The sequence below is a fragment of the Anas acuta genome, chromosome 1 (genome assembly GCF_963932015.1).
Source record: "Anas acuta chromosome 1, bAnaAcu1.1, whole genome shotgun sequence".
NCBI lineage: Eukaryota > Metazoa > Chordata > Aves > Anseriformes > Anatidae > Anas > Anas acuta.
Window position 1 is genome coordinate 190,832,411 of NC_088979.1, and position 13,482 is coordinate 190,845,892.

Sequence of the window (13,482 nt, forward strand, 5' to 3'; positions counted from 1 at the left end):
AAAAACAGGTGGTTTTCCTGCAGTGTCAGGTGGCAAATAGTGATTGCACATAGAGAATTGTGCCTCCAAAATCTCCAACTTCTTTTTTTTTTTTTTTTTTAAGCAAGTTAATATCCTAAATCATTAGTATCCCCTTTTAGAGCTGAAGAAATAGGCCTTGGCACCGGCGTTAAATCTAGGTCTCCTAACAGAGTGACGTGAGGAGTGACATTGTCACCAGGACAAGGTATTCACTCCTTTCCATCCTTTTCCTGGCTCTCTCATACACCAGCAGGGCCTTGGAGCTTCAGCTTTAGATCTCAAAATACTCGCAAAGAAGCAAGCAAGTAGCCAGCAGCTTCGTTTCACATTCAGCATAATTAATCCCGCCATCTGAAGCTTTTGTGTGCCGTGGTGGAGGTCTGTTCGACCCTTCCTCTTTTGTTTTTTTAATGCTTTATACCAAAAAGAAATAAGTGTTCTGGGAAATGCTGAGTGTTTTTTATGGAATTTGGCCATTTTTAAGAAATTTAGCCACTTTGGAGTAATTTAGTGTTATTCTAGAGATTAATCCTGCTGTCTCATCTGTAACTACTCTTGGAAAAGCTCAAGGCATTCTTCCCTAAATAAAAGATGTTTCAGCAAAACAGCAGGTTTGCCCCACTCCCTTAGACATAAACACCCTAGAAAAAGAAAGAAAAAGAAGGAAAGAAAAAAAAAAAGTGTGTCTTCTGATAAAAGGCTGTGCTTCTTGTCACTTTTAATGTTGCACTTTGGTTCACTTCTGCAGTTCCTTGGGCTGGATCAACAATTCGGGAGAAAAAAAAAAAAAAAGGCACGCAGCCGCTTTCAGGGCTTGTTGTCCTTGGCACGGGCTCAGCTCTGGTGTCCAACTGGTAGGACCTGAAACTTGGTGCTTAACAAGTGCCGGGAGTCAAAACAGGCGGTGTGCGCGCGAGCGCCCGTGGGGTGTTCGCTGCGGCAGGTCGCCCGCCCGCTTCTTGCCGTGCGCAGAATGCCTGCTCGCGCCGCTGCCTTCCTCTGACGGCATCTGTGGCAATGGGAATCGCTTCACGTTCCAAAAGTACATGTTTACAGTCGTCGTAGAATCAGATTAAGTTGGCAGCCTGCTCCTCGCTGTAAGTGGCTCGGTTTACATTTCTTCTCCTCGCAGGATGTTTTGCATAATTTTGCTGATCCTACTCCGTCGGAGGCTTTTGGGAAATGGAGAACCGTTTTCGTGGGTTTATGTCAGAAAGCGAGGCTTGTGTTTATTGTAAATAAACACGAGCGGAACGGCGGTTATTTTAGCACTTGATAATTTCCCAATTATGTCATTTGACCTGGAATGAAGCTCGCAATTGTCGAGCTGCGTTTTGTGCAGCGGATCGGTGCTGGGGTTTGAGTTGGCAGTTTATTTCCTTTGTCAGTTTACAAGAAGTATCAAAATGAAACTGACTGTGCCGTTTCCTTTACAGTGCACGGTGCAAGGAGGGAGGAACGGTTTGTGGATATAATTTCCAAACTTTTTCAGCTGGACTCGGAGTAGTATTTTGTCCAAAAAGCTGGTAAAGTCGTCCTTCGGTCTTGCAACGTTTTGCTGTAGTTTGTTAGCGTCAGATCGGAATTTATTTTTAGTTAGCCTCACGTACTGGCTTTTGTTAGGTTGTTTTTTTTTTTTTTAGACTGTGGCTGCAAAATGAAAGTGCTTACAAGGTGTTTATGAACTCTTGTTATGAACCAGCTGCCAGTTACTGCAGGATGACACATTTCTGCAAGTAGTCTACTTGTTCAATTTTCTGGTGGCTGATCGTAGCTTTTCGGGCATGTGTGGTTGGTTTTTTTTTTTTCTGTTTGGGTTTTATTAGAATTAATGCCAAGTGCATTTTTAAACTTTGAACTGGGATCAGTACAAGGTGGAAGGTTTCACTTTACTGTTTGCTGAAATTGTAAGTATACATTGCTCAACTGAGCACGGCGAAGGGCTGTGTAACAAAGCACCTCAGGATATACTGTAAATAGCAAAACTGCAACTCGTGCATAGGTGGTGTCTGCTGTTACCATAAGTAACACGGTCATCAACAAGGCGGGTGTACTGCTGGGACACAATCACGCTGTGGAGTAGATACTAAATTTCATTAACATCTGCTTATTGTAAATAGGGAACAATAAATGGTATTCGTGGTGGGTAAAGGGCACTCAGATTTGAAGGTTTATGCTATTTTAAATACTATAAGCTTGAGCGTTGTGATGAACATAAGCTTTTAAGGAGTTTTATTTAAACTAAATCTGTTTATTAACAGCAAATAACTTACATTTCTGGGTGTTAGCAATTATGTTTTGCTTGCTTTTTCCAAATGTAGTACCAAGCTGTAATCCCTCACGCCGGGTCACTGAGTTACTCATGGGTCAACTTAAAACTGATTTTGCTGTAGGCCTCTTGTATGCAGGAAGTAGGATCGTGCTGAACGAGAATTATGTTTCGAAATGACTGTTGCTGACAAAGTTCTAGTGTGCTCTTCTGTCAACGATAGAGGGATTTTTTTTGAACTACCTGCAAAAAATACTGAAAGACCAAAGGCGTATCTGTCTCTGCGCTCAAGCTGTCTCATGACTTCTTTCCTTTGCAGTCTTCTAAGTCTCGCCAGCGGATGAGACACATACTGTGGGCAAAAGCTGTTCACTTGATTTGATGAATGTTGAGTAGAGCATGTTGGGTAAGAATGGATTTAGGTGGAATATACTGTGCATGGTATTTGTTGGTAGTCCAAATTGGAGAAATCTGTGGTTTCGGTATCATATAAAGGTCTTCTCTGGGTGCACTACTGCTGCAGTGCACCTAGAAATACGTGGTTGGCATAATTTACCAGCAATGTATTTAATGTTGTGTTGTTGTATTTAAGGTTTGCTGAGAGCTAAGGGGGTGTTGCATCTTACATAAGGGATAGTCGAGGCAAAAATTAAAGAAAATGCATTCTACTTCAAAACGTGTTTTGCCTCTTTTCCCACACACTATTTGTAGATCTGGAGATCATGTTGCCTTCCTATTGCTTTGCTTTTTTGCTTATGATTAGAAGGAGATGTGGCGTTTCCTGCAAAACAGCTGCTAGTATTCCCCGGTGGCCAGTCAAAGAGGATCCAGTGGAATTAGAGATTCAAAGACAGACCTAGAGGACTTTGGCAGCTGCAGCAAAGGTTTTGGGGAAAGGTAGGGGACTGTGTTCTGTAGGATGCAGGAAGGAGGAGTTGAAACTGAGTGCAAGGGCAGGGGAGAGAAGCTCTGGAGATTTAGGGACTGTTAAGTCTCCAACAACATAAGGACTTCACATCTAGCAAACAATTCAGATTTGGCTGAGAAAGTTGGACTGCGTCCATGTTTCCATAGGACATGGAGAATCTCCTGGAAAAGTTTAAGATCGTTCGCAATGCTACTGATGCAGAGTTGGCGAGGCGCAGTAGGACAGTCTGTAGCGTTGAGCTTTTGGGCACTAACCAGAAAAAACGACGAGTATCGATCTGCGATCGATTCTTCAGAAAGCGCCGTGAATTCGGGGCGAGCGTGTTAAACTTCTGAGATTCCTGTCGTTAATACATTAACTGTTTGACAGCACGAGTCACATGTTGCTTGTCAGTTGCTGCAGTGGCTGCTCTGAGACAGCTGAGAGGTTGCAGAAGGATTAATGGGGTAAAGAGGATTGCAACTTTGATTGTGCTCTCTCTGTTCTTTGGATTTGACAGCAACTGCTATTTGGGAAGAAAACAGAATGTGTGTTGTTATTTTTGAGGAGCGCAAGCGTATTTGGAAGTATTCAGATTAACTGGAAGAGTTGGGGGCATTTTTCATATTTTAAACTTGAACACATTCACAGCACTGTAAGCTTCTGCAGAAACTGAACTGGGTGTAAAACTTGGGTCAGTGTTTTAGGAGCGGTGACTGCATTTCCAGTTGTCTTGCAGGACTTTTTTATTATTTTTAGGAGCAAAAACTTTCATCCTACTTTCTGTTTGTGTATAACCAGTGACTCTGCCATTTGTTCAAGTAAACAGGGACAGATATGTCCACAGCTGTGTGTGTGTGTGAGTTCATCTGCCCTGCTAGATCTAATTCATCTATGTAGAAACTGCAGATGAGTGTAGAAGCTTCTACATGGATGGTTAGTTATGATCTGGATGTGCTAGCACGTGAACATTTGATTTGATAATATCTATCTGATGTGCAAATGTCTTTTATTCACCTATTAATTTACTAATTAGGCTGGGTAACAGCAGATTAATAATGTAATAAGTGAAATCATAGATATTAATAGACAAATTAGTAAAAATTTTTAAAGAACAGATGTGACTGGGAAATTTAGTTTGATAAAGAAGCACAGCACAGAAACAGGAGCTCTTGCAATAATAGCCCTTACCCTAACAGCTCTTGCGAAGAAATCTATCGATATTTAGCTATGATTTATGCCCCCACCATCAGGATTTTCTATGAGGTTTCACACCTTTGGCAAGCCCAGCCTCCTGCCGCAGTGTCTGCCCAGCTTAAAGAATTGCTTTCTGCCGCCTTTCGAGGAGTTTCTCCTCCAGCACTCCTCTGCAGCCCTCCTGGTAAGGTGCTGCTGCCCACACTAAAGCAGTGTTACCTTGCATGAGTAAACTTGTCGATTTTTCCCTGTTGTAGCGGTGTCCGACACTATCAACAGTTGTGCGGCCCCAGCTATTTATGTTCTTCCTGCTGTGTGACTTTAGAGGGGTCACAATTTCCATTTTGCATATAGGAAATTTCAAGAGAAGCTGAGTAACACTGCTAATTCGCAAAGTATCAGAGGCTCTCTGAAGCGCAGAGGGCTTTCTGTAGTTGTGCTTTGGGGGAAGAATGGAGTTGGAGGAGATGAGAGGAAACACCACATTTAGCAGTCAGTTCTGATCGCAACACTGACCACCAATCTGGCACACTGAGATAAAATATATAATCTTCTGAGCTTTTCCTTCCCTATCTTACAGGTAAATGTTTATTTAAAATAGTGGGATGCACTTACTGTATTTTCTTATTACTGCTATGCCTCTTCTACTATTTTATGTTACATCGTTTAAAAAAATGTTAATGTAGTGTTTGGCTCTTGGGAATTAATGAACTGAAAAAATCGTCTTGGAAAGAACACCAAATGTTCAGCTTTGGTGTTTTTTTAAAATGCAGTGTAAGGTGACTCTTAAAAAATAACCTGCTGTGGCATGTGATACTTAGATGACTTTTAAATATAATTTTAGATGGTCAGTATCTTGAATGTCTGTCTTTCCGGAAGATTAATTTTAATATCAGAGTAGTGTATTTCACTTCCAAATATATCCTTAGGGATGATATCAAAGATATGGTTTACCCGAGGGCAGTCAGTCTGGAGAAAAGCAGAAGCTATGGTGAAGATTTGGGTAGTGATTGATCCAGAATTTATACAATTTGTATCTGAGGAGTGTGTTGGTTTTTTTTTTCCAAAGTTTCACCTATGTCACTTGGTTTTCTTGGTTACACAGCAGTTCCTTTTCATCAGCCCTCAAGTAATTAACGGTAAAAGTGCAAATTTTTATTAATCTAATTTAAACTGATTAAATAGTTGCCGAGAAGGCTGGTAAACCTGAACACAGCAGCGATTATTTAACTAAATGAATAATCTGTGAATAGAACTGCACTTCAGAGACAGACGCGTAGCTCACATGGCTGTTCACACAAACGTGGAGTGAAATGAATGTAAATTAATTACATCCTGCCGAGGACTTTTTGAGGCAGGGACTGTACACGGAGCTATGTGGCCGGGTGGAAACCAGCAAATGATGGTTGGCATTGGAGGTTGAGGAGAGCTTCATGCACTGAAAATAATTATGGAAGTTTTGTTCTTCGGTTACAGGAGAATCGTGAGGGAATTTCAGCATTTGTAGTTAAAGCTGTGAATGTATGGAGATCTGGAAGTGCTGGGTTTTGATAGAAAATCCTTTGTTTAGCCACTGGAGATGTAGTAAAACAGTTTGAAATACTCCTCGTAGATTTTTTAAGCGTTTCTCTTTGTTCTTGAGGTATTCGCCTATTGCAAATTAATCATGGATGAATCCCTCTGCTGCTGGCAAGTTTTTACTTGCGGACATGCCTGACAAATTGTCGTGTTTTGATTCTCTGTGGGAAAATTTTTCTTCGTTATCCTTGAACTACCAAAGCAGCGAGCGCCAGGTTTGGGATGTGACCACAAACCCGTGGAGCAGCAGGTTGCCGATGGTTCCCCAGCCCTCTCGGAGAGCAGCACCCAGCACTCTTCAGCTTCAGTGCTGAAGGCTTTGGACTAGGAAAAATGATGTGTCTAGAAGGGGAGAGTCGCCTTGGGGAAGCTCTGGGTCAGTTTTTAGGCCGTATTGCTGTGCCCGGTGGCTGTGCCCATGGCCTAGTGTTGTGTGGGCCTGGTCGGCTGCTGACTGGAAACCACTTCTCCCTAGAAAACATCTTTATTTCAAAGCAAATGGCTGTAGTATCAGGGGTAGAACATGTAGATTGGAATATTAGTAATATCAGTGACTAAACACAAACAATTTCTCTGACGGCTGCCTGTCCTGAAGCCTGTTGCCCTGCTGCGGGGCCAGCACGGCCAGGAGGCCCCTCACTTTCAGCTGCCGCTCTGTCTTCCTCATGTTGTCCTTACAGCTTCCCATTAAACTGGAGCAAGGCAGTCCTGAGGTAAACTGCCCAGTAACCGGGTCACATGGATCTGCCATGAGCCCGGATAGAAGCAGTCTCCTGCCTATCAGGGTGTATTTCACTGAGTCATCTGGGCTGGCGCTGCATATCTGAAGGAGCTGGGACACCCAGGGTAGCTCACACAGGTGCTGGTGGGTACCTGGTGCTTGAGCAACGATTTGAGATTTCATAGTGAAATTTTCTGGGAGATATGTGTTGCTAGTTAGCATTTGTTGTGCTCTGTTTACATTGTTCAGAGCACTTTACAGAGTTGATTTTGTTTAATTATCTTTTGGCATGATTACATTCACTACAGTAATGAACTGGTAATCATTCTTTGGATTGTTTAAATCATTGTAACTAGAATAGAGAGGAACAATTTCCTCTCTCTTTTTTTTTTTTTTTTTTAATCTTAGGCTATGAAATGTTGTTAAGTATGTTATTTTTCCATTACAGAACGAAGACACGGTTCAATGTGTAAACCTTCCCCTTCTCCAGCTTCTCCAGCCTGTAATTCCAGGACATCCCTAGTACAGATGAAACCGAAATCCTGTATCAGCGGCCATAACCCTGTCAGCAGCAACTCAAAGCCATTCAAAACGCCCAAAGACAATCTACTTACCTCCAGTAGCAAACAGCACACAGTCTTTCCTTCAAAAGTATCAAGGGATAAACCATGGTAAGTGCCAAAAGAACAGTTAGTTGAGCTGTTGGCGTTCAAAAAATAAGTATCTATATATACACTTCACAATTGCCAAAAAAAAAAGTTTATTTTTGTCTTTTCTAAGTTTGCCTTTTAAGCCTCTACATTTCTTAAGGGAGGAATTGGGATGTCTTTTAAATATACGTATATATATATATGTGAACAGGAAAAAGGACTGATTTACTCTTGTGATGTTCCATCAAATGTCTGCCTTTCTGAGATGCATATAGTAAGTGAGATATTGAGTCAGTTTGCTATCTTCAAGGTCCATCTGCCTTTACAGTATCAGCCCTTAAAACCGATGCTTTTAAATAGATAATTTTTGTGAAGTTCTTAACATTGTTTTAGTTCATGTTCATGAAAACTTACTGGTTATAGTCATTTATCTTCAGTGGCAGCTGCCATTGGAGCTCATTCTGCATTTTGATAATGTGCGCTGCTTTATAAGAAGACAGAAGAACATTCCAGCTGCAAAAATCACTTTTTTTTTTTTTTTGGAGTCTTGCATCACGTACTGTGATAGATAAACACATCTAGGCTTGACACTGACAGGTTCATCCTCCCATGACTGTGATGATAGCAGCAGAGTTGCAAAGACGTAAAAGAGAGCAGAACTGGGTCACTGTTTTATCCCTTAAGTAACTGTTATTTAGTTATCTACAGAAAAGATGCTTAGTGATTAGGTCACTAGGTTGGTAACTCAGGAGATTTGGGTTCAGTTCCTGCTTCTACACAGGCTACTGTTACAATTCAGTTTCCTCAGCTTCAGTTCCGTTTCTGTGAATGTGAGATAAAAGAACTTCCTTTTTCTTTTCCTCAAGCTTTATCTACTTATTATATAAGTATCCTTCCCATTTATATGCAGTATCTAGCATAAGAGGGTCATGATTTTAGGTAGCATTTCTGGACACAACTGCCTTAAAGCAGTAAATAAACCATTCACCGGTGAGACAAAACGTAAACTCCTAGCATGTTAAAATAGTGGCTCGTGTTTTCTGCCTGAAACATACACTCCTTGGCATAAGTTCGAAGACAGCAGCATCTGCCTAGCCATAGAATTTACCTTGCGCTGGAATAAACCTAGTCAATATCTAATCTTCCTGTAAGTCAGAACCCACCGTTTCTATAAATGTGATGAATGTTATGGACAATTACAGTATATAATTCTGAAAACACAAATTTTGGATGTTTAGACTACACACACACACATGAGATACGGGCTATTTTAGTTAACATGTAAGTGCCTCCTTTACTATTAAAAAAAAAAACCAAAAACACAAAACACTCTTGCTTGAATAGTGGCCTTTTATTGTGAATGTTAAAAAGAGGAATGAACATTTTTATTTTAAATCTAATTAAAAGAAATTCAGAAAAGTCTTCAGAGTATTAATTCTACAAACCTGTTACCCATTTTTAAAGACAGCAATTTCCATATCTATGTTTCAGCCTGCTAACTGAATCTAAACAGTGTCCTCCGTTTTGGCAACAGATGGCTTTCTGTCAGTCAGTAAAAGCTGAAAGGGAACAAAATACCCATTTTCACCAACCCTTTTTCCCATTACTGGGAACATCCCAAACATCTACTGATGATTAAGAAGTTAGATTTAGTTGTTTAAAACTGTTGTACTGACTTGTTAATTATTTAGCAATGAATATGTCAGTAGTTCTACTTTGTGAATTACCAAATTCTTGCAGCTCTGCAAGGAGATAACGCTGTGGTTCTGTTTACTAGGGGAAAATGAGGCATCTACTGGTTAAAGATACTGTAATCATCGCACAGCAGATCACTGACGGTCCGAATTGGGGATCGGTAAATTTGTCTTTCAGAGTTTAGTGACAAGTGCCATAGATTACATGATTTCTTAGAGAATAAAATCAGTCCGATAATCATCACAATTTATAGTGAGCTGTTAACAAAGAGTTTGTTCCTGTTCCATTAGTGGATTGTCATTTTTATTTAGAATTCTAGGAATTATTCAGCAGATCTGATTTTTTAAAGGAGAAATTACTCATAATTCTGTAATTCTTTTTTAAGATAAGATTATATTTTTCATTCACCGATCTGTACAAGGCATAGAACTTCACCCACTTATCTTTTAGAAAGACATACTGAATTGACACAAATTTGTCTCAAAAAATACGCACCGAATTCATCATGTATCCATGCGTTACAGCTTATCATCCTGTGAAGCTTCCAGTTATTCAGTGCTTTTGTCCGTTACATTGCAGTAATTGAGACACCACAAATACATAGGTTAGCTTCACTCAGGAGCCGTATCACTTGTAATGAGTGCTTTCCAGACCTGGAATAACCTTTGTTGCACTTAGCTGATTCCTTCACATTTTTTTCAGTCTCTCTTTTAATTTTTAGATGCTATATTTATAGCAGTGTTTCAGAAATGGCCTCTGCGACAGCATGGCCCAGTAGATCTCTGTTGGCATGCCTGCCTGCATGTAGACCCAGCTCTTCTGTTAATTCACTATTGATTTGCTTGAGTCATCATCTTAAGCATTGACCCAGCAGCTCGTTTTCTTCACATCCATGTCCTGAGACGTGCTGCAGCGGTTCAGAGGACTCCTCAGCTAATGCTTTAGAAGGCGTGATCAGAATGCTCAGGTGAAAGAGAGCTGCAATTGTTGCATTTTTGTCTCTGCCGTTTTAATCCTTGCCTTCTTGTAGCTGGAATGTGAGAGATTACTGTGAATACATCATCCAGAAATACCTCTCGGCTCTGATTTTTTTCCTGTCTCTCTCTAGCATCGTTGCTATTAATACAGCAGTGTGCAGAGACCGGAGCGGTTGCTGGAGCACGACTGCACTGTGCGCAAGATAAACGTGAACCAGGGTTTTCTGGAGCTTGCAGTTGAGGTTGTAGGAGACACAGCAAACAGGTAGAAAATAGAAAAAGGCAACAAATAAGTTAATTGTTAGTGATAACAATAATAATGAACATGAGATGGTGATCCATAAAAACAGCCCAGATACCATTTGTAAAAAGTGCTCTGGTGCCAAGGAGGCGACAGTTGACTCATCTCTCCACTTGAGCTGATCCTGTCTCTGGTCATCCCTCCTCGCCTCACGACACAGTTTGCTCCCCTCTCCTCGGAGGAACTGCAGCTCTGGGGTGCATGGGCCCCACTGCAGGGGCCTGGAGCTCCTGGCTCCTCCCTGGATGCCTGAAGGACACCACTTCACCTTCCCAGCACTGCCCTGATGCTGTGGGATGTTCATTTCCCTGCACCGTGCTCCTGAGGCAGTGTAAGACCAGGGTGAAGTGTTAAAGCCAGCGATCCCAGCTGAAGCATGTCTTCTTGACCTCCCTCCATGAGGATTAGCTGCTGCCTGCCAGAAATTCTGAAAATAAAGGAAATGAAACAGAAATTTTGTAGTTTTCATCAACATGTAGGGAATTTATGGTCTTTTTGTAGTAAGATCACAAACAAGGTATACCTGTGGGTAACCATTTACGGTTTGTAATGTCACTTACAGGAATCTTTTAACCATCTTTTAGTCTTTATTTCTTTGTGATTAGGAAATGCCTTTGTATGCAGAAAAGATGAGGAAGTGAAGCTTGTCAAGAAATTCTAATGCAACATGGAATTGTGAACAAAATTCGAAAGTTAACTTGAGCCATATATTCTAATCACTGCATCAAAAATACTTTCTTACACCTAGAGGCAATCCCAGAAATAAAAAATAGAAGTGTTTTACATTTGTAAATGTTTTTGAATTTTATTTCCTAAGAATTAAAAAACAAATTAAAAAAAGAGTTGAACAGGTAGCTAAGACTTTAGAATTAATATGGCTATGAATGACAAAAAAAAAAAACACAGCAAAATTACATGATAGCAAGGGAAAATTATTTAATAAAGCCTGAAGAAAAGGAAGTGTAGGTAATAAGGAGATAGGAGTACCAGTATTGTGACATACTATAACTATTTTTCTTGCTTGGGAATGACTTGACAAGTAATGACTTGGAACTGAAAGAAATTATCACAAGTTACTGAGGAGGGAAATACAGTCTTGTTTCAGGAGTTTGTCACAGGCTCCACTGAAGGAGTTACTATTTACTGTCTATTTAAGAACATGAGAAAACAGGGAAATCAGTTACCTTATCTAAAAAGAGAATGAGGTTTTGAAGCCTGTGATGATAAAGCACTTTCTGTAGCCCTCAGATATATTCATAGGCTTCTCTGGTTTCTTTCTAATTCATCAACATCAGTATTGAACACTGGTCAGCAAAACTGGGAGACATACCAGTATAACCGAGGAGATGAGAAAAGTAAATCTGCTCCTTAATCTTGTTTGCTATATCCTTTTCTTTTAATGTCAGCACAACAATACAAGAAAAGCTCATATTGTTTATCCACTGACCACTAAATATTTTTGTCCTTATTTCCAGTATGTTTTCTCCCCATATTTTACTGTACACTGAATAGCTCCTTTCTTCGTGTATAACTTTACATTTGATTCTATTTTTGAATGAATGCATTTCACCAAACATCCCATGCTAATTTTTATAACTTCCTTTGTCTGTCACGGTTTCCCTCAATCCTAATTCCATCAGCAAATGCCACTGACAGGAATCTAGTGTTTGTTTCTAAATGCCAGTGAAGTTTTCAATCGTGTCAGACGGGGTTATGATGGCTAAGAAGTCCCACTAGCAACACCCTCATTGGAATCTCTGAAAACTAGTTTTTGATTTTTGTTTGTTTAACATGTGCTTTTAAAGTGTTTTTATTTTATAATGCATTCCAAAAGTTGGAATTTTCACAGTTATCTTTGTCAGCTTAACTGGTAACCTCACCAGAAAGTGAAAACAGATTTCTTTTGCTTTTCAGTACAACCATATGAACAAATTGTTTATCAGTTTGTTATTGTTAGCTTTTCCATTACTCTTTCCAAGACCTTCCAGTGTGGGTTTTTGGTGTGAATACAACATCAGCACTAGGCTGTCTTCCCTAAGTTGCCAGATATTCCAAGATGCAGTTAGAAATTAATGTGCAGACATCAGATATCTCTTCAGCTCTGTTGGAACTCATGGCCATGTTGTCCAGCTTTGCTTATTTAAAAAAAAAATATTTCTGATTTTTCAGCTAGCATTTTGCAGTTACTGAAGGAATCAAAAACCATCTTTTTGTGATCGAGGTGCATTATCCTGCTTCATTCTTAGTATAGAAAAAATACTGAACATTTTTGCTATTTTGCGTGCTAATAAATATTTTACTGACCATTAGGTAAATACTGCTATTATTGTTAGTTTCCTTTGTAAAAAAGAGGAGGAGAACAACCTGTCTTTAATGAATACAAATTTTTCTCCACATATCTGTGGTGATCTTCTGTACCCCCACTTCTCTCATTTTCACTGATTGCCATGTGCCCTTCCTCTCTTTTTGTGTTTGTTGCATGTCTGCTTTCAGCCATTATCTGTACTAAATTTGAGTAGACTCTTTGTGCAGAAAATTGTTTTTTAAATGTAGTAAATAGATTATGGAGATTTTTTTAAATCTAATGAACTTTTTGAATAAATCCTTAATTTTCAATCAAAAAATGGTTTGGACAAAGAACTCTCTTGAAGCATCAAGTACAAATATGGGCGTTTGATTTATTTAGCTTTTTAGTCCTTAGCAGTTAATCACGGTTGTTGGTCCTGTGCAGCTTCCAGATTGCAGTTCAGCTATCAATTCATCTTTATTTGTTATGCTGACATGAAATTAGAGTTCCTTAATGTTGAGTGTAGTTCCCACTGACATTAAGAGGAAGTGATCATTTGTAATTTCTAAAATCTCCAAAAACTTATGGTAGACTACCAGGAGTCATATAGAATGGCCATCTTAAAACACGAGAATGTTTTTATTTTCATCAACATTGCAGTGAAATGCGTAACAAATAATTACACCTATTCTCAAGGTTGACTTGTTGGTCTGGAAAAAAAATGAAGCAAAACCCAAAGCCTCCCTTTGGTTTTGTTCATTTTCACAGTGAGCACCCACACGTACTCTAGGACTTAGGGTTCTGCACACCGCAAAGCAGATAAACTTTTTCTAAATTACCCACATTTAGCTACTAGAACAGAGAAGATACTGGACTCTA

The 13,482-nt window shown here is 39.8% G+C and overlaps 1 protein-coding gene across 9 annotated transcripts in view; it reads left to right on the plus strand.

Annotated features, from left to right (window-relative positions):
- The window catches only part of ATXN7L1 (ataxin 7 like 1), a 114,504-nt gene that overhangs the window by 74,519 nt on the left and 26,503 nt on the right, over positions 1-13,482 (plus strand). For 7 of the 9 annotated variants that reach the window (XM_068669783.1, XM_068669786.1, XM_068669785.1 and 4 more), the window contains one exon: positions 7,142-7,364. In XM_068669783.1, coding sequence (XP_068525884.1) covers positions 7,142-7,364 — 223 coding nt within the window. Of the gene's footprint in view, positions 1-903; positions 1,119-1,457; positions 1,548-7,141; positions 7,365-13,482 lie in introns of those variants that run through there. The other 2 variants (XM_068669791.1, XM_068669790.1) reach the window with 2 other exon arrangements.